The sequence below is a fragment of the Dendrobium catenatum genome, unplaced genomic scaffold (genome assembly GCF_001605985.2).
Source record: "Dendrobium catenatum unplaced genomic scaffold, ASM160598v2 fragScaff_scaffold_1413, whole genome shotgun sequence".
Classification (NCBI taxonomy): domain Eukaryota; kingdom Viridiplantae; phylum Streptophyta; class Magnoliopsida; order Asparagales; family Orchidaceae; genus Dendrobium; species Dendrobium catenatum.
The window spans coordinates 939,552-962,602 of NW_021319875.1; the positions used below are offsets into that span (position 1 = coordinate 939,552).

General features: G+C 34.3%; 1 protein-coding gene across 3 annotated transcripts in view; it reads left to right on the plus strand.

The window, feature by feature from the left end:
* Positions 1–12,767: 12,767 nt before the first annotated feature.
* The window catches only part of LOC110094889 (zinc finger protein BRUTUS), a 47,312-nt gene continuing 37,028 nt past the window's right edge, over positions 12,768–23,051 (plus strand). For 2 of the 3 annotated variants that reach the window (XM_028699913.1, XM_028699912.1), the window contains exons 1-2: positions 12,768–13,265; positions 13,772–13,981. In XM_028699913.1, coding sequence (XP_028555746.1) covers positions 12,945–13,265; positions 13,772–13,981 — 531 coding nt within the window. In that variant the 5' untranslated portion in view covers positions 12,768–12,944. The remainder of the gene's footprint in view (positions 13,266–13,771; positions 13,982–23,051) is intronic. The other variant, XM_020820229.2, reaches the window with a different exon arrangement.

A 23,051-nucleotide genomic window follows, 5' to 3' on the forward strand; every position in this document is an offset into this window, starting at 1 on the left:
TCAGCTTCTCAGTATATAATATTACCCATGTTTGACAAACTTGTTAGTAGAGAAACTTCATATGCTATAAATCTTAGCTTGTGCCCTTTGATTATGAATGATTTTTTGGGCACATCCCAGCATGATAACAATATGTAGATTAGGGGTGTATTTTATTGAAATCGTGAGAACTCCATAAATTAAAATATAATTAACTTATTCAAAGTGTCCTAGACTTTATCGCTTAATAACTTTTTTAAAGTATCACAAACATTTCTAAATATTGAAGGTTTAGAATGAAAAGTAACATTTGAGATGTACATCTATAACAAAAAAAGTTCAAAATATATACACACAAGCTTAATAACATAAGCTTGTACATAATGTATATAGGCCTTATACACAGTGTGTACAAGTAGTCTAACTTTCCTTCATAACTATATACGATTGTATATATGTGTACATGGTTAAACATAAAGTTTACATTGCTAACAGAAGCTTGTACACTGTGTGCACAAGTCTAAATATTCTTCATAATTATAGATTTTTGCATACATGTATAAATGGTTTAACACAATTTATATTGCTAATAGAAGCTTGTACATAATGTGTAAAAGGCCTTGTCTACACACAAGCTTATCAAAATTATAGATGACTAAATATATATGTACATGGTTGAAAATAGAGTTACATTACTAAAAGAAGCTTGTATACAATATGCACAAGGCCTTGTGCACACTGTGTACAAGCTTCTGTTTGTAATGTTAAATTTGCAGTATATTATAGCTTCAAAGAAATTATAAAATACTTGTGCACGCTACAAAAGACCACCATGTAAACAGTATGTACAATACCTTGTATACAAGGTGTACAAGTAGTTTAGATTTCCTTCAGAACTATAAATGATTGCATATAAGTATACATGATTGAACATATAATTTACATTACTAACAAAAGCTTCAATATAATGTGTACAAGGCCTTGTACACACTGTTTACAAGTGTTTTAGTAGAAGACTGCAGATTTAACATTACAAATAGAATCTTGTACACAATGTGTACAAGACCTTGTACATAATGTGTACAAATGTTCTAGATTTTTCTTAAAGCTATATAAGACAACATATCTAACATTGCAAATAGAAGCATGTACACAGTGCGTACAAGGCCTTGTACACCCTGTGTACAAGTGGTTTAGATTTGCTTAAAATGGGCGATCTTGTAAAATGTTTTTATCTCATTATCAAACAAATTATATTTATTTATAAGCAATTATAGATGTTGACCTTAGTTTTCACTAGACTAGGGTCGGGTTAACTTGTTCAAATTGATCCAACCAGACCCTAAGACCACTTCCAACGGGTTCAATGAGTCAAACCAAATTTGTTAAGCCTAGACCCAGGTCCTGGGTTAACCTGGTTGACCAAGTCAACCTAAGTTGACCAGGCTAGTCTAAATCACTCTTATTTGAATCTAGATCAATTTCAAATTCCCTTTAGCTCAATTCCTATCATTTTGGGGCTTGATTGATCATGTTGAACTAGTCAATACTTGACTTGGTCAACTTAACCTTAATTTGATTAAAATTGACATATTTAGATCAAATACTTGACCCATATGGCACTTGAACACCCCAAGCCTCCCCTTGACCAAAAATACAACCAATAGAGCTTAGATCTCTCTTAATTAATCCTATGAGGCATCTTGGTCATCCATCCTAGGGTCGAGACTATAAATAGTGACTCGGGGCCTCATTAGAAGGGATATTGCATATTATTCTTTTCCAAAAGCTCTCTAAGCGACTACTCTCTTCATTTGGACTCTCCAAACCTCCCTCCACATCTCACCACTCAAATCTAGCTGCTAGAAGCTCATCGAAAATGATCCTCCAACCACCTTAGCAACTAATCCATCCAAGCTCGAGATCAGTTGATCCATAATGTTTCGAGCTATGGTTTCTTCAGAGGAAAGTAGTGTGGACAGACAACAAGTTCATATAGTACAAAAATGCAAAAATCCAACATTTGGATTAAGTATAATCTTAACCCTAGGTTAGAATACTTAGGTGAAAATAGCTTTTCCATAAGCTCTTTCAAAATATTAAAATTGATTCCCCCATTACTTTTGTTCACTAGTAAAACCTATGTTTTAAACTTCATGCAATTTGATCATCTGGTCTACGAGAATGAAATGAAAAAACCCATACTTGGGTTCATTTGTAACATACTCTTAGTGCACATTTTCTAGACCATTGATCACTCAATCAACGGTCCAGATCTAGCCTTTCTATGACTTTCATTAATTGCAGATCCGACCCTGCGATTAATCCTTTTGTTCGGTGCAATTCAGACCGTTTATCCTAAATCGCAGGTGATCCAACAGCGTTGAGGCTTTGTTGACGAAGATTAGTGAAACCATGTCCACGATTTCAACATTGCGTAATGATTGATGGCGGTAGAATGATTGCATCACTGGCAATGATTGGCCGCAATTTTGATCCACCCAATTCAGGCTTGCCATAAGTCTTGAATCGCCACCAGCGCTGTTAGGATTATTTAAATGATTTAAAAATTAAAAAAATGTTAAAAAATAAATTTAAATAAAAAAATATATAGTATATATTAAAATTTTTATAAAATTAAATAATTTATTTAAAAATTAATAATAATTTAAATAATTATTTTATTTGGATTTATTTTAATATTAAATAATAAAATACTTTAAAATAAATATTTACTTAAATATGTTTAATTACTTTTAAAATTTAAAATTTTATTTTTCAAATAATATAATTTCAAAAATTCAAAAGAAATTTAAATTAAATCAAAAAAATATAAATAATATTATAAAATTTTGATAAAATTTAGTATTTTAATTTAAATTAATACTAGAAATGAAAAAACGTAATTTATCTTAATTAATCTATAGTTATTTAATTGCTTTAATATTTAATTAAATATTATATTAATATTTTCAAAATTAAAACTTATTTTAAAATTATTTCAAATGATCAAAGGACCTCTCAAAAAATATTTTAAATTATTTTGAGTATTTTATTTTGAAACTTATATTTTATATATAGGCTAATATATGTATGGATAAATCTTTGAATATTGAGAGGTCCCTTTAAAATCTTAAACATAGGTTGAGCATGTGAATGGAATTCATTAAAAAAGATTAGTGAATGATTGTACTCAAATTATTTATTAATCAAATTATTGGTCATATTAATTAGTGTTTAATTTTTGCATGTTTAGGATGCACGAGCACTTAGCCTAGGCTTCTCCTAGTTCTAAGGATATATATTTTAATTATGTTTTGTATTTTCCTATGTTACCCAAGGGTTAGTCATGTCACCTAATTTGAACCTATTCAACCTAGTGACATCTCTAGGATAATAACTAAGAACATGTCTAAAGAACTTAGAGAAATTATAAGAATTAGGATACCCCTCCAAATGACAAAAAAATTAAACCATTTAAACATAGTGAAATTTAAGACCTCTTAGAATTTTTTAGAAATTTTTATGACCCTTTAAGTCACTTAACTAATTAACCCTAATTTACCTCTTTAATTAAAACCTAAAATTTTCAGAAAACTCTAATAATTCTAAATTAAATTTAAAAATTACAAATAATATATCAAACTCTTCAAAATTGAATTATTAATCCAAGAAAATTAAAAGCCCATCAATTGGACTTTAATTTAAATAAGAATTTAATTTTGATTAAAAATCACCCTTTAATTTAATTAATCAACTAAAAATTATTAAAATTTACAAAAATCTCCCAAACACTTGGAAACACTTTCCTAGGTCATTCCTGACCTTTGGAGGAGATCCCAAGAAGTTTGGACTTCATTTAAATGAAAATCCCTAAAATACCATTAATTAAGCAATTTTAATAAATCACTAAATACCATAACTTTGAAAAATCATAACTAATTTCAAAAAAATCTAAATTGAACAAACTAAAATACATTCAACTCCAATTAAAATCTAGTATCTATTAAAAATATGAATATTCTATAAATTGGTCTAAATAAAAAAAAAAGACTTCTCCTTAGTTAATCGTAGTTCAATAACTAAGCCGAAACTTCTAAAAATCATAACTTTGTGTAGAAAACTTCAAATGTAACAAAGTCAAAGTCTAATTACTCTCCTAAGGGTCTAATAATTAATAAAAATATTAAGACTTTAGAACTTAGTTAGATTCTAAAAGTCAACTTTAAACCCCTTTAATATAGCAAATAGGATAACCCCATTCCAAAATTCGCTAATTGAACTTAAATTTCAGAAAACAATATCCTAAACATTAAAATTAACCAACCAATCAAATTAATTAAAATTTATCTCAAGACACTAATATTTATACTTCAATTAAAATTCCTCTTTGACCTTCAACAAATCAAATCACAAATGACTTAAACAAATTATCCCACATAGGACATACTCGAGACCACACAGCCTACTACAGTCACATAGAATTATTTGTTATGAAACAAATTCTAGCTTTAGGTTAGGTTGGTGTTTTCTTTCTTTCTATTTTTATGATGTGGCAATTTTCGTATGTCATGTGTGATGGTTGTTTTAGCTTTCTGTGATGATTATTATGATGATGATTTTAATTATTATATTATCTCTATAATGAGATGGGCTATAAATTACCCATAGGTTAGGAGCAATTTTAATACTTATGATATCTTCTATATGTGGTTATGCTCATACAATGCTAAGAATGGGATAAAAATAAATAAATTATATTTAATTACTTCATGTGCTTCTACTGCTTAACCCCCAAATAAATAAGAGCATGATCAAGTGTGACTGACTTGAGTACTTTTATTCTCATATATATTTATTTGGGATATTTTATTATAACTATTTAGGATAATCTTGTAAGAGAGTCTAGAATTTTTTTTTATATTCCTGAAGTAATTTTACTTAAAGTATAGAGTTATGAAATATGAAAATAAGATATTTTTAAATATAAGAGATCAAAAAGAAAAGGAAACCCCTTAAAGGGATTTTTTTTTTTATTTGGATATCCTTCTAGATAACGTACTACGAGAAAATTGAAGAAAGGAGACTAATAGAGGAGCTAGAAGATGAAGATTAAGATAAAATGCCTTATTTTTAAGATTTATGTCGTTATGTAGGATTAGAATCTAAGTTATTGTCAGTGGAGCCTAGACACCATTACTTTTTTACAGACTTTAGGTTATATATTATATGGAACTTGCCATAAAATTTTGGATATTTTTTGCTCTGGTTGATGTTTTATTTTGATGATGTATTTATTTTATTTGTACAGTAAAAATGACATACTTTTTATAGGTTTCTTTATTGCATGTGTATGTGCCTGATTTCACTTGGCTCTTAGGGATAAAATTCTTCTACTCATAATTAAAATTTAAAATTTTAAAAATTAAATAAAATAGAAAGGTAAAGATCTATGAAATAAGATGGAGGTCATCCGGCGTCGGATGAATCTTAATGCATTCTTTTCTTTCCTTATTTAGACGCTTCCTAAGATGCATCCTTCTCTTTCCTTATTTAGGCGCTTCCTCACCTATGGGTAGAGTTCATATAATTCGACCTATGAGGTTGAGGTGTTGAACATGGAAAAGTTTAGTCTTCTAAATAAATATTTTGTAAACCTTTTTTAAAAAAATTTCATACATTTTTTATTAGGAGATTTTGACGAACATGCATTAGAAACTAACTAAAAATTAAAATTTAATTTTATTAGTCTTAAAAGCATAATATCATTCATAAGTACAAGGCCACTTAGGAATCCCTCTAGATATTAGCCTTAATTTCCAAAAAATATAGCCACTCACCCATCTTTTATAAAGATCAGATAACATGAATTTCATACAACTATGTGGTTAGCTAACTTTCCTTTTCAGGTAGGATATAAGTCCAGAATACATTAGCTAGGATACAAGTGTTAGTATTAAATGTAGAATACTATACCCACTATATATTTAGAGTTCAAGGCTACTACTATTAGTATCATGTAGTATGTCTCATCGGTGGGTAAGTCCTCTATTCTTCAGAGGCTATAAATCTCACCTATCTGCATCACATGGATGACACCACCTCTATTTTCTCTCTTATATGCTCGGAGTGCAATATTATCTTTCTCCAGTTTCTTTTCCCTACCTTAGCTCTTTTGGATGATGATATGAGCCATACATGATGACCAAGCCAAGTTGAACCTTCCCTTCCCTCTGAATAGGAAGTTCCTAAACTCCTTCCTATGTGACAATCCCATTTGAGAGAATAATGTATAGTCCTTAATCGAGTGTCTTCATAGGCCCCAACTTAAGATGCAATTAATCATGGGGGCTTACGCTCATGGAAAATTAAATCCCACATCAAATAAACTCCATTCGAGCTGATATATAGGATGGGGTAAATCTCGTTGCTTTGATTAGGTTATACATATCATTACCCATCTGAGTGCGTAGGTAAAACCGCCATCCTCAATGGTTAATCATATGCATGATCTCATATACCCTCCCATTGGCCCGCTTGCAAAGTTTGCAAAGGCCTACGACCGTTTGGTCATACAGGATAGTACGATCGTACCCTTTACATCAATGTCCTTTTAGAGGCTCATAATAGCATCTTAAAAAGGAAAAAAATAAAATATTTTTTTAATTTTCCTTTTACAAAAACTCGAGAAGGATGCACATATGTGTATATGGTAGAGCACAGATTTTAAATGGCTAATAGAAGTTTGTACGCAATGTGTACAAGTTCTCTAGTTTTTTCTTAAAATGGATGAGCCTAAAAAAAAAAATTTCCATTGCTAATAGAAGCTTATAAATAGTAAATATAATGCCAGATGTAATAAAGGATGTCATAAAATTGTGTGTATGTAAACTCTAAGTCTAATCTATGTAATAGCATGTATTTTGACATTGTCAATTTTTTGAAGTCACTATAACTTCAAATCGCAATCGGTATAGTGCTTTATGATTTTTTTACATTTAAAAATTTTTTTGCCAATTTTTTTTGGAGTCATTATAGATGTCTCTGTCATAGTATTTGGATTGTAGTATTTTACTTATACAAATTTTTTTCATAATTTTTAGACATCGATGAAAATCCTTAAGAAATTAGCACATGTCGGTACAAGCAGGGATTTTGGGACTGTCAGATATCCGTTTTGCAAACTGATTTAATTAATATTTTTAAATAAATAAAATATACTATTTTATGAATATTTTTTAAATGCCCCAAATAGATTATATGAATTTTCTATTAAAAATTAAGTAAATTAAGTAATTATATTAATATAATATTATATAAAATATCTTAAAGCACTATCAATAACTTTTAAATCATTTTTTTCCCATTTTTTGTTTTCGACAAACAGAGAAATGTTTTAGGAAAATTAGAGAGAAAGAGAGGAAAGAGAAATGAGAAACCTAGTTTTGGAGGCCGTGGTGTGATTTTTGTCCGTCGACACAGTAGAGAGATTTACTGATCTCATTATAAGGATCTTTTACCCAATTTCAAATTTCAAAGATTTTATGTTTTTGATATTTTTTTTCATCAAATTTATTTTTCTGTTATCGAAAATTGTGAATAATTTTATATTGATAAAACTTTCACTTCATAACTTTTGTATGTTATAAAGATTAAGATTATGAATATTTTGAATATTTATTTGAGATTTTTCATCGGGTGATTTTAAAATGCATCAATTTTTTCCTACTCTAAAATTTATTTTGGCATCTAAAAATAGTGCTTCAATTCAACTAAAGCTTTAGAATAATATTTTATGTAATATTTAGTAATTTGGTTAAATTATGAAAATATGAATTTTTGCTCAATTTGATTTTTATTGTGTACCGTAAGGATATTTTTAACTTTTTTTTGAATTAAGCCCAATTATGTTTTATTTATTGTAATGTATTAAAAATAAATGTATATATGGGATTGAGATTACTATTGTAGTACTGTGATAATATATATATATATATATATATATATATATATATATAAGATAAGTAAATACTAGTTGACCAATTGGTTGAAGACTGATTGACCTATATAAGATGATGGCTGATATGTTTTCCTTTTAATATTATGGTTTTGTGTTATCCTCTATTGATTTATGTGATACTAATTGAGAGTTATAAGTAATTGATTAATGTGATGACTAGTAAAGAGTGACGACTCTGTTTGTTAAGCTAACATTTTACTGATATTGATATAATTCTGAAACACCATCATAGTCAGGACTTCTTACTTATTTAGTGTGACTATTGAAATATATATTTTTGAGGCATTATTTTTATTATTGTATGAATTTATTGTTACTGTACAGATTTACTATTATTATATTATTATACTTTTCTTACTACTCGATTGTTATTGTTATTGATATAGATAATGATACTATTTGATACTACTGATTAAGTTTATAATAAGCATGTGACATGCTGAACTTATAAAATACTAATTTGATATTGATATAGAGAACTGGATAGCATGTTTACATTCATAAATGATTTTTCTATATTGATTTAATTTGATTTGAATAGTCTTTACTGATGTTTTGATTTGATATTTTATCCAAATTCTCTACTGATTGGTATTACGAATACAATGATTATTTTATAGATTTGACATTAGTACTGGTTTATTGCTTTACAGGTTTTCATACTATAGTATTTTACTGTTTATTAATTCTACTACTACTATATATGAATTTTATTATTTCTACATTGATTCAATTATCATATAAAATTGTTAAGAATTGATTGTTGACATACATATTGCTCCTTGACGTTCTTTGAATTCAGTTATAGGTTTTGGTGACCTATTAGGCTTTTTAAGCTTATTATATGTGGTTAAATAATTTCATGTCAGGGCAGGGGAGCAGGAGTGTGAGACTGGTCAAAAGTCATTAGGTTTTGTTTCTTTTCGTTCTAGTTATTCTTTTGTATACATGACAGAGTAGTTGTGATATGATTATGTAAATCATGAGTATTGTATATGATTTTTGAGAATGAATATAGATGTATATATTGATATTTTGAATTATACATGATATATCATCAAAAAATTATCTTGATCGAACACGAATCTCGAAGCAAAATCAAGTTGGAAACTTCAAAAATTATATCTAGGATCATCTGAACTCTGATTTAAGCAAACTTATAGTTGAACTAAATGCCTCAAAAATATGAACCCAACGACACCTAATTCAACTCAATTTGATCCCAAATGGGTCCAAATTAAGGACCCAAAGCACTATTGGAAGGTTCAAATGATAATTTGGATTACCAAACCGTTTTTAAACATGACATGCTTATAATTGAATCGAGTGGCTTGATGAGAAGAATCAAACGAGCCTAAGATTTCGAAATTCTAATATCATTAAGACATTCAAATGCCCAATAAACGGTCTATGATCAAAGGATTTAACATCAGTTATCCATTCAAACCACTCATAATTTACACTTGATCTTCTTGCTATTTACTGGTTATGTCACTCTTTAAAAACTATAAATAGACCTCTCATTTCTCATAGGCGAGGGGCCCAGGGGGGGGGGGGGGGGGGAAGGGGAAGAAGAAGGCCCAAGCAAGAAGATAAGAGAAAGAAGAAAGGAAGAGACTCCTCGACCACTACCGGACTTTCACCCCGCAGCCTACCGACGTTGGAGTTTTGCAAGAATTCCATCTAATGTCAGAGTTCTTCCCGGCCCCCGACTGACGTCGAACTTCTACCCAACACCGGACCTTCGCTTGTCACCGGATTTCTGCCCGATACCGGACTTCTACCCGACGCCGTAATTCTGCACGTCACCGGACTTTCGCCGGACTTCTATCCAACGCTAGACTTTTGTCCATCGACAGACTTCTACCAAATGCTGGACTTACACCCATCGTCAGATTCCTATCCGAAACTGAAATTCCAGCCATCACCGAATTCCTACCCAATGATGGACTTCCGCCCAAATGCTAGACTTTCTGCCCATCACTAGAATTATGTCAGACTTCTACTTGTTGTCGGACTTCTGCCCGTTGCCGGACATTTGTCGGACTTCTATCTAACGCTAGACTTATACCTGACGTCGTCCTTTCGACTTTCGTCGTCAAACAACGATCTTTATGACCTCTGTCACCCGCTAACTATGGTCATTCTGACTTACGTCGCCTACCGACTACATGCCATCCAACTTCCGTTGCCTGCCGACTATGGCTCTTCTGGCCAAGCGAATGCGTCAATAGTGATTCTTTGTAATCCCACCATATAACGTACTATATATGATGAACATCAAGCTAAGGCCTTCCCCTAAGGAATGGCCTCATTTGTAATCAACTGCAAAATACTAGTGGATTCATTCATACTGGGCTAGGCCTTGTGGCTTTTCCCCATTTTCAGGGGTTTTCCATGTAAAAATCCTAGTCCCTATCATTGAAGCACCCTCTCTTTTTATCTGTATGCGTGCTGGATCTTCATGCAATGCTAAGACGCTAAATTTTATATTTCTCTACCATCGCGAATACTCCAGGACACAACAATAGAATATATTTTGTTGTTTGTCACTTATAGATGATATTAGATAACTCTAGTTGTTATTTATTCAATGATTAACATAATAACTATTCCAAATTATATTTTGGGGCATTACACTCCGCATAAAAAAAATTTCAATTACACTTAATGCAAGTTCACCGTTCATGCTTCAAACTGCTGATATTAAAATAATTGAGATTTGAAGAATGGTGAATACATTTAAATTTATATGAAAAAACTTTATGAAGAGGAAGCTTGCCCTAAAAAATAAACATGATGGATTGAGCTTAACTTCTTAAATATAAAGAGCAGTTTGTGAAGAGCACGATTCTTTTATGGAGATGAAAAATGACTTTGAGACATGAAAACCATATATTTTTTTTGTCCGCATGATTTAAGAATTGAAAGAGACATTTTGACTCCTTTTTTTTCAAATTATTTACCTCAAAATCTGGTTGGGTCGTTAGATCGCACTTTAGTAATAATACATTATCAAAAAATTATGTTGATCAGGCATGAATCTCGATGAAAAATCATGTTGGAAACTTTCAAAATTTAAATTGGGACCTTCCGAACTCCGATTTCAATAAACTTACAGTCAAACTAAATGTCTCAGAAATATGAACCCAACGACACCAAATTCGACTCAATCCGAGCCCAAATCAAGGACTCAAAGCACTGTTGGTAGGTTCGAACCACAATTTGGAGTACCAAACGGTTTCGAAACATAACGTGCTTATAGCCGAATCGTGCGGTTCAACGATACAAATCCAAGGATCCCAAGATCGCCGAATTCTGACATCATTAAGACCTTCAAATATCTAATGAATGGTCCATGATCAAGGGATTCAATATCGGCTGTCCATCCAACCACTCCTCATTTGCCTTTGATCTCTCACCTATTTACAGGCCATGCCACTTTGGAAATCTATAAATAGACCCCTCATTTCTCTTGTAAGGGAGGATCCAAACAAGAAGAGAAGGAAGAAGAGAAGGAAGAGAAGGAAGAAGCTCCTCCTCGACCACCACCTGAGTTTCGCCGGATCATCGCCTGACGTCGTTGCTCCGTTGGACCACAACCTAAGGCCCTCACCTTTGCCAGACCACCACCTGAGGCCCTCACCTTCGCCGAAACACCACATGAGGCTTGGACCACCACTTGAGGCTCTGTGCTCCACCAGGCCACCACTTGCGGCCCTCACCTCCGTTAGACCACCACCTAACGTCGTTGCTCCGCCGAACCACCACTTGAGGCCGTCACCACCGCCGGACCATCGCCTGACGTCATTGCTCCACCGGACCACCACTTTAGGCCCTGGGTTCTATCTGACCACCACATGAGCTCTGAACTTCTGCCCAACCACCGATTGATGCCTGGAGTTCTACCAAAGTACCGCCTTACCACTATGGTCTTTTGGACCCCTGCCTTTTACTGACTATGGTCCTTCTGACCTCCGTCACCTACTACGGTCCTTCCGACCTCCATCACCAGAAAATAGTCTTTATGACCTCGGTCTTCTGCCAACTACGATCTTTCTGACCTCGGTCTCCTGCATACTATGGTCCTTCCGATCTGCATTGCTAGACAACGATCTTTCTGACCCCGGTCTCCTGCCAACTACGATCTTTTTGACATCGATCTCATGCATACTACGGTCCTTCCGACCTACATCGCAAGACAACAGTCTTTTTGACCTCGGTCTCCTACCAACTACGGCCTTTCAGACCCTGTCTCGTGCCGACTATGGCTCTTCAAACCAAACAAACATATCTATGTTGATTATTATAACTCCAACCATTTAATGCGCTTTATATGATGTACATTTATGACATCAAGTCAAGGCCTTCTCCTAAGGAAGGACCTCATTTATAATCAACTGCAAATACTAGTGGATTCATTCATGTTGGGCCAGGCCCCATGGTTTTCCCCCTTTTCAGGGTTTTTCACGTAAAAATTATGGTGTCTCTTATGAACGCTATACTCTCTCTCTACCGCGAATACTCCAGGATGCAACGAGTAAAAATATTCACATGACTGCCATCTAAAATAGCTGGGCCAGATCGTCCAATCGCATGATAGTAAAATATGCATGTGGTTTCAAAAAACAATTTAACTAAAAAAATACATATCTACCTTGGCTTGAAGTCTGCTTGTTCGGGCTCCGCATTAAATAATTTCTCCTATGAAAGGGCAAAAACCAAAAAGTGAATTCAACAAAAATAAATAGTGTTTTCACGTTTTCACCCTTATCAACGGAAGTGAAGCGTCGTCTTCCCTCTCTTGGCTCAGCCTTCTTCGTTCGCTCTCTGTTCAAGAGACGAAAAAGAAGAAGAAATGACGACCAGACAGTGAAAGATTGGAATTTTAAACTCATTTATTTCTCTCCGTTTACATAAATCCTAGCTCAGGCAGGGCATCAAGATGGCGACACCAGTGGCAGGGGACGGAGTCCTGGCGCTGATCCCACAGGAGCCCGTGAGCTCCATCGATCCCGCCAACCCGTCTTCATCTTCATCTTCTTCTGCTACTTCGACTTCAGCGTCGAGCTGTATGAATTCGGCCGAGAAGTCGCCGATATTTATATTTCTTTTCTTCCAGAAGGCTATCCGTTCAGAACTCGAACGGCTACACCGAGTCGCGATTGCGTTTGCTACGGACGGAGTAGGCGACCTCCGCTGGCTCTCGGAGCGCTGTCGTTTCCTCTTCGACATCTATAAGCATCATTGCAATGCAGAGGACGCGGTATCTATCCATACTCGCATAATCTGCTCTGATAATTTCTATTTCTAGGGTTTATGGAGTTGAGAATGTGGTTTCCAACAATTCTGTAGTGGGGTTTGTTAGTTTCAGTACTAGCGAGATGTGGTTGTGCAGTTTTTATGGATAATAAGGCGGCCTTGCTGTCCTGGCTAGAGTACTGCGAGAACAGCCAAAGCTTGGATATAAGCACTAAAAACTTGTTTATTCTTTTTTTTACTCGTCTGTCTCTCTGTTAGAATCCTTCAGATACCTTTCAGTTATTGGTTTCCTTGCAAGAGGTAGCTTTATTGTTCTATTGTCTCCTTACAACACGGAATTGTGGTCATAGCTGTACGAGTTTAAGTTGGATATGTGAGCATTTTTTGCATGTGCTTGTGTCTTCAATCAGTCTTGTTCATTCTACATGAAATGGTCTCATTTTCTTAGTTGCTCAGAACGGAATCATCTTACATCATTTTAATTGTATCAGCCTTCCTTGCAAATGATAGGTAATCTTCCCTGCTCTTGACATCAGAGTGAAGAATGTGGCAAGGACGTATTCTCTTGAGCATGAGAGAGAAAATGACCTTTTTGGTCAGTTGTTTGATCTGCTAAGCTCAAACATGCACGGTGATGATAGATTTCTCAGAGAACTTGCTTCTCGTACTGGAGCAATTAAGACATCACTCAACCAGCACATGTCTAAGGAGGAGCAACAGGTAAGTTGTCAAAAAAAATATGTTCAAGTGATTTTATCAAAATGCTATGAATTTACATGGTGTCAGTTTGGTTTTGTTGTTTTGTTTTTTTTTTTTCAAGGCTAATCTGGGGACTGAACCACCATATGGTTCTTAGAAATATGAATTTGACTCAAAACCATATCCTAGGTAGAACATAACATGATTGAAGCAGTTTAATTTTAAAAGCAAGAGGATAGTTACTTACAACAAATAGAACAATATCCGTAACAAGAACAACGGACAAAAACGACCTGAAGGCCTTTCTCTCTCATCTTTCTCTCTTTTTTCTCTCCCTTCTCGTCTCCCTTCCTTCTCGGCCAAGCATGCGAAGTGAGGGAGTGAAGAGGTGGTGCAGGGGTATTTATAATAAAATATATTAAAAAAGACATCATTAGTGGCCTAGTGCCGCAGTGCCACAACGCTCAGACCTAATACCGTTGCATTGCATGCTGATTTTAAGTTGTTATAGATTAGAGACTCCACTGCCACGGCGGTAGTTTCTGCGTTGCAGTGCTTTCAACCCTAGTGCCGCAGTGCTCACATGTATTGTGCCGAAGCGCTCTAGTTCAATCAGCAATTCAACAATCCATTTTTTTCATTTAAAATGCTTTTCACTTCTTTGGGTTGTTACGCACTACTTCTTCGCTTGTGATTCTTTGCTTGCAAGTTATAATTATTATCTTCAACAACCTCTCTGCCAAAAATATAGTTATAATCACTATGAGTCGATGGCGATCCTCTTAGGAAGTCCATGGAGATACTCACCTATGGCTGAGTCGGCATAGGTAGAGGAGTGCACAATCCTTGCTTCTTATTTGAAGGCTTTGAGGTAGAGAAGTTTATGCATCCTTCAAGAATTTGACTACATCAAGGTGCTTTCTTAGCTAATACATGTATCTTTGTAGATTTTGAAGCATTTTAGCCACCTTGAGGTCATAAGATTCTATTCTCAATCATATGATACACTCTATTCTTGTATCAAATGACCAAGTTGAATTGCTAAAAGTATGCCACCCACTTTATGAGTTGCACTTTCTGAAACTTTGATTCAGTCTGGAGGTGTTGAAGTGGCTTGCGGTTTGTATAAATTACAATCTCTTTTTAGAGTAGATGAGGTCAATAATATTTCACTGCTTGGTGAAATGGGAGTTCTTTGTCATATATTGGATAATTTTTCTGAGCACCTTATAATAACTTAGAATAGTATGCACATGTCTCTCTTATTACATTAGAATTGTGTCAAGTGCTTGTCCGGAAGCATCAATCATGACTTTAATTAGTTTACATAGATTCAACATGGCTAAAACATGCACTTCCCTAATCCTCTTTTTGTGAAGAAGAAATTCGTAAGAGAAATTTTTACTAACTTTTCCCAGTAAATGTAGTTGTATTGTGAATACAAAGAAATTGTGGATGAATCTTTTTACATATTGGCACACCCCAAGAAGCTCTGCACATCAGTCATGTTCTGTGACAGAGATCAATATCTTATTGCTTTGATATTTTTGGGCTAGATCTTGATCTCTTCCTCACCAACTTCCAAATCCATGTACAATAGGGTGTAATTCTCAAAATCATACTTTTTCATGTCCATGAAGAGTTTTTTTTTTTTCTTTTATGATATCAAACATTTCTTACACAAGTTTTAGATTTTCCTAACCTATTAGATTGCAGGTGAGGAAGGCATTGAGGTAGATGATTACAAAATCCTATATGAATGGCCTCATAATATTGTTTAGGAGTGCATAAATGTTGTTGACGTATTGCAGAGATTGAATGACTTCACTAAGCACATATCTTCTTCTTATACTCGGACTTGTTGATGAATTGATTTTTGATCTAGCTTTGTGAGGACTAAGACATGCTTCAACTGATCTAGTAAGTCATCCATTATTGGAAGTGGATATTTATATAATGATTTTATTTAGGTGTCTTGTAATCTAAGTACATCTTCCAACCACAATCTTTCTTCGGCACCACCATGATTGGTGATCCATATGGTGAATTGCTTGGTTTTATGGCTCATTGATCTAGTAACTCAACCGCTATGCGTTGATCACTTCATTTTCCTCTATTTAGTTTTGATACATACTAATGCTAAGTTCAGTAGATTTTGATAAAAGGTTGATCTTATGCTCCACAATTTGTCGAGGAAATAACCCCCCCTCTTAAAGTAACTCTTAACAGTCTTCCACTAGCTACTATTGTCTCCCTCATTCCTTGATTACCATGCTTAACTCTTTTCATTTTTCATCACTTTAGGTTCTTGGATATTTTTCATGAAAATACCATAGTATTTTATTAGGCTTCTTTTGTAAGAAAAAGAGTAGAATGAAACACTGACACTTATTTATTATTCTTTTCACCTCTTTTACCTGTCACCATGTCCAAAAACTAACAACCCTTACTCCTATTGATAGTTTGCGTCACATCATTCATGCAAAGACCCTCATTCCCTAAGCTATTGATCTCCTAATCAAGGAGATTGAATGAGGGAAAGCTTCACTTTTCACTAAATTTCATTATCCTTCATAAGTACACGAGAAAGATGTCTTACTTACCTAGTTACTTTTTATAAATACCTAATACATCCCAAATGACTTCAATATAAATGACACAAAGTAGGCAAATATAATGGTGCAAAAAAAAAAAAAAAAATCAATCATCAAGGTACTATCTCAAATATTAATATCTATTAATCAAATTTGCACAATTTCCCTTAGGTTGAGTAGAACTATTCTTTAGAGAGTGAAGGTTTGGCGTAGAAGCTTTAGGAAGGGCAATTCATAGGAAAACAATGGAACAATACTAAATAGTAGAGAGTATATTCATTTATTTTTTTCCTGCTATCACAAGTTCATTTTCCTTCTAATACCGTAATACTGTATTTGATTAAACATAAAAAGGTAAATGGAATTTTGTACAAAAATAGAATGTAGTTGTAATGAAAGTAGTCGAGAGTTGTATTAGTGGTGGAATGTTCCGCAACATCATGTGCACCACTTTAGGTCTCTCTGACTTCAGAAGAGCTTCTTCCAGTGAGGTTATATAGGTTGGAGCACTGTCTGGTGGGTAATGGGTGTATATATCAGCGATATTGAAGGTTGAAGATTGAAGGTTGAAGATGTTTTGAATTCACAGGTAGGTCGACAACGTAAATATTGTTATATTGATGCGACGCAATATCGGGAATGTTTTGACCTTTCTTGGAGCTTTGAGTAACTAACTGATGAAAATTATTCTCTTAGCAAGTGAAGCATAACAAGCCCCCAAGCTGAAAGATTTTGTCTGTGATGCTGATATGTTTGTTGTTTTTCGATACTGTGGAAGCTTTGAACTTCTCTCTAATAGTTTTTAGCATATTAGTAAATTGAGTTGTTGTTTTGGATGCGGATTGGTTGTGGCATTTAGGTAGAACTGTAAGATCAATGAGGTGATTTGGTATCTTCGTGTAGACTATAATAAAAGAACATTGGCCGATTGAACGATTGGACATTGAATTGTAGGAAAGCTCAGCTTGACCAATTAGGTCTTCCCATTGTTTCTGATTTTGCTAAACAAGACATCAAAGCATTGCTAGCTAGCATCTGGTTGACAACCTCAGTTTGTCCATTTGTTTGGGGATGCTAGGCTGAAGTAAGCTTAATAACAATGTTCAATCGCTTCTTTAGTTCTCGCAAAAAGTGATCAATATATTTGACATCTCTATTGAAAATAAGACTTTGTAGAAAACCATGTAAATGAATAATTGTTTTAAAGAAGAGGCGAGATATGTTTAATACATCAAAAGTCTTTTTGCAAGGAATAAACCGGGTTATCTTTGAAAATCAATCAATGATGACCATGATAGAATCATATCCATGTTTTGTTTGAGGAAGACCTAGGATGAAGTCAAGGTTTAAGTCTTTCCAAATGCAATCAATGACTGGAAGAGGTAGATATAACCCTATATTTTGTGTTGTTCCTTTGTTTGGAAAACGTGATAACGTTTTATGAAATTGGTGACATCACGATGCAGGTTCGGTCAGAGACTTAGAAGAAATGAGATTGTAACTAATAACAAGGTTTTGTTTGTGCGCTTACATGAGCAGCTAAGTCCCCATAATGAATTTCTTTGATTAGCTATTGTTATCATGAGGAATTGGGTATGTAAAGGCTGTTACCTTTGAATAGGAAGCCATGCTGCAAGCTAAAATCATTCATTGGATGTCTGACAATGTAGCTAGACCATGGATCAAAAAAATCTCGATGACTTGCATATAATTCTTGCAATTCTTATAAATCGGTAATTTCTGTCTATAGTTGAGTTGACAGGGTTGTGTGGCGGTTGAGGGCATCAATTACATGATTTTTCTTTTAGTCTTGTGTTTTACTACGAAATTGAATTTTCGCAAGAAAACAATCCATTGAGAATGCATGAGATTGATGTTTTTTGATTGTTAATGTATTGGAGTGTTTGATTATCACCACTTAAGATAAAATCTTGGTGAACCAAATAGTGTTCCCACTATTTAAGGGCTCTAACGACATCATATAACTCCTGCTCGTAAGACGGCATTTTTTTTCGTGCTGAGCTGAATATCTGGTTTATCAAAGTCAGGTAGAGCTAGGATTGGTGCCGAGCTAAGGGAAACTTTAATGGTTTCAAAGCTATGTTGCTGTGCAAGTGTCCAGTGGAAGGTCCTGGACTTTAAGCAATTTATAATTGGGGTTATTACTACATTTAATCATTTGATGAATCGACGGTAGAAATTTGCTAACCCATGAAAATTACGGATGTCAAATAAGCTCTGTGGTGTTGGCAAATCCATAATGGCTACGGTTTTGTGCCGATCCTTGTGAATACCGTCTGGTGCCAAGATGAAGCCCAACAAATGTACTCAGTTTGAAGCAAATTAGCATTTGGAATGATTGAGAAACAATTTACTACATCAAATACTTTCAAAGATTGTGCCATGTGATCAAGATGATTCGAAAAATAAGAACTATTAACAAGAATTTCATCGAAATAAATGACACAAAATTTGTTGAGAAAGGGTGTAAGATCATCATTTATTAGGGGCATGAAGGTGAAGAGGGCGTTACATAATCCAATGGGCATTACCTTCCATTTGTAGAGAGCCTCTCGAGTTTTAAGGCTATCTTCCACTCATCACCGTGTTTAATCCTGATTTGGTGATAGCCGCTTATCAAGTCTAGTTTCGAAAAGATGGTGTCTTGACAAGTTTATCTAAGAGATCATTTAATCGGGGCATTAGAAAACAATTATTCATTGTAATTTTGTTGATTTCATGGGTATCTATACTCTCTTCGCTGATCATCTTTTTTGGGACAATGAGTGCTGGGATGGCGCTATGTTGAATGAGTTGTTGTTGTAGTAACTCATCCACTATACTTTGCATAATGGAGCGTTCCTTAGGACTCATTCGGTAGTGAGGTAGGTTGGACAATGTGTCTCCTGGGGTGAATTCAATTTGCTGCTGTAAACTGCGAAGTGGGGGTAAATTTGATGGTATATCAAGTGGAACAACATCCGAGTAGTTAGCTAAAAGTCTTTGAACTTTAGCCAGGATGGCTCTTGGCGCAACCATTTCTGAATCGTCTGTAACTACTGTTGTCATTAGAGCAGTGTTGGTTGATTTGTATTATAAGAAGGTTGAGCTAGAGATAATGCATATTGTTGTCCTTTCAATACCGCCCGTCTGAATGGTGCTCGGCGTGCTTGGAACTAGTCTATTTTTTGTTCTTGTACTCAAAGGGGCGCCCCAAGAGTAGATGGAAGATGTCCATATCCCAAAAATCACAAAGGACTTCACACATATAATGTTTTCCTATAGAGAAGGTAACTCAACACATGAAAAAATCAGAAATTCTATACCCTTTTTAATCCAACTAATCTTGTAGTGTTGGTTTTTTTTTGTAGTTTTAAGCTGTAGAGAATTAAGAACGGCACGTGATATGATGTCTCGATGCACCTGCTATCAATGAGAAGGTCATAGACTTTATCATTACTTGTGTAGCGAGTTTAGAATAAAGCATTGTGTTGGGAATTTATTAGTAGCCGAGATGGCAACAACAGATTTTCTAATACACATACCAATGACTCATCATATCACCTTGTAATTCTTTCACTTCTATTTCAGCTTCAACTTTAGCAGTTGTGTGTTCCTCATCTTGTTTAGCGTCTAGTAATTGCAGTTGCTACCTATTCGAACACTTGGTGAACTTTTGGCCATGCTGGAAATAGTGAAAACACTTCAAGGTTGTTGTTCATGCATGAGGATTTTCCTGTGCGGGAGAATTCATTTCGTTTTGCCCCTTCTAATAAGTTGAAAAGCTATTAGATCGCTATGTTTGGTTTTATTGTTATTTTGGAAATGAGAAAATGATCAAAATGATCCCTTGACTCTTTATGAATGACCAAAATGGTCGACAATTATATTAAATAATCATTTTAGCCTCTCAAGTCTATAAAAATGAATCAAAATAGTTCCATAATGAAATTATTTTGGTTCCTCTTGGTCCTTTAATATAGTTAGAGGTTATTTTAATTCCTTATAAAGAGTCAAGAGACCATTTTGGTCTTTTTCTCTTTTGATAATGCAACTACAAACTTCATATTATCAGTGTTAGTCTCACTTATAAATTTCTTTGTCGTATAGGGTTGTGTGTGTTGTTGTAATTGTAATTCAACTTTCAAGGAAAAATTAACCACTTGTGATAGTGATCAAATCGAGCTGAATTCTAATTTATTCTAAATTAAATATGCCAATGTAATGGGCAATGAGTTGATTCTCAGTTTTGTTGAGGTTGTTTCGAGCACAAAGACAGTAAAATTCTTCAGTATACGCGCTAGTGGATTGGGATCCATGTATGCATTGTTGGTATTGTAAGTTTAGCATATGTTCGAAGTCTGTTGGTAGGAAGTGTTCTCGTTCCAATTGCTTCTTATGGTTTCAATTCCTAACTTGACCCTTGCCTTCTCGTCGACTTGTTTGCAGTAGTTGCATCCGCCAAGCACTAGCTCCTCCCTTTAAATGACAAGCCATGAATTTCACCTATTTATTAGGTGCAATTTTCATGTAATCGAAGAACGTCTCCACATCCCTTTTCTACTCCAGGAATCTTCAATGTGTAGTCTCCCATCAAAAAATGGAATGTCTAGCTTTACGCGAAACTCGCCATGTCCTTAGTTTATCTTCAATGAAGCCTCTAAGTTTCATAATATCGAACAAGTTCTTCATTTGTTGACTCAGGTCCCTCTTAGTAATGGTTATCATTAAAATCATCCTCAGAATTAGATGAATCAGGCATAATGGTAGGTGGTCGCCGATAGATTTGCCAGTTCACCCTGCTCTGATTGGAGCCTTCAGTACGGGTGTGGTTGCCAAGTCTGGTTAACAGGCTATGGGATTTGTAGTGATCATCGTCTTGAGGTTAATTGGCTTGTTTCACATTTTAGTTGTGAAACAGGAGAATGTCGTTGTAAGCTCATCGAGCTACTTTGTGATGTCGGCTTGAGCAGCCCACATAGCTTCTATGCTCTAATCTTCATCAGGAGCGGTATGCCTATTTCATTATGCCTATTTCCATTTGCCATTCTGCTGCAGATCTGGCTTTGATACCAATCATGTGTAGATGCTTAAGGAAGAGCAATTCACAGTAAAATAATGGAACGGTACCGAATAGCAGAGAGTATATTCATCTATCTACTTCCTACTATCACTTGCTCATATATCTTTTAATACTGTAATATTATCTTTGGTTAAACATAAAAAAAGTAAACGAACTTTAAAAAAAAGTAGAATTTGACTATAATAAAAATAGTGGAGTCTGGAGAGGATTATTTTTGGTGGAATGTTCCACAACATTATGTGCACTGCATCAAGGTTGCTATACTTATCCAAGAGGATGCGTGTGATGTGTCACAACTAGCTTAGGGAGATCTAAGTGTTATCCTCAAAAGGCATTTAAGTAACTTGCTAGCCTTTATATGCCTTTGCCTATTCCCAATTCACCTATTAAAGATATAAGCATGAACTTTTTGTTGGGTTTACTTAGGATAGCGATAGGTTGTGACTTCATCTTTTAAACTAATATGTTCACTAGAATGTTCATTTCTTATTTTGATTAAAAGTGTTAGATTTTTCACATGTGACCCATCTATTCCTTAAGAAAATTGTTTGCCTACATGGGCTACTCATGTTGTGGTGATTGAGACATCTGGTTCGTGAATCATTTGAAAATAATTGATTGGCTGGTTGAAGTGGCTTATATCATTGGAAAAAAGTTTAGGCACTTAGGATTTGGTGTCTCCTATTAAATAAAATATTTATAATAGTTTCATCTCTTATACCATAAAATTTCTTTACAAATTGTTCATGGAATATCTTCTGGAAAGTCTATACATCTTAATAGAATTGCGGAAGGTGCATCTTTTTCATAATTTTTACATCTTTTTCATATTTTGTACATCTTTTGTTGAGCATACACACATACCTAATGTTTCCTAGTGTCATTGCAATCTTTATATTTAAATATATGTGCATTGTGGTATGGATTCTAAATAAGTTTAATGAATGAATAAATGTTGAGAATGATCACTTTTAATTTTTTTCTCCCTTAGCTGACCCAATTATGTTGCTCTCTCCCTTAGCCCACCCCCTTCTTGCTCTCTTGACTTCTTGCCCAAACAACCAAACCTCATCCATCTTCTGGAAGATCCTTATCTGTTCTTCAAACAAGGAGGGAAGTCACATTTCATCCTGATGGATTGACGACTGTTGAGCAGGTGGGCCCCACTAAGGTGGGCAGCGGGCAAGAGGAGAGAGGGGCTCAATGTGGAATAATTTCACCTCTAATTACTTACCATAGAAGACAAGAATTAAGAGGGAATTATGAAAGTTTATTTAAGGAAAGAGTGCTGATTTGAATTCAAATTTGGTAGAGAATTAGAGAAGTTTATTTAAGGAAAAAAAGATTGATTTGAATTCAGATTTTGGGAGGGAATAAAAAGCTTTATATTAGAGTCAATTGGATTATTTTAGGA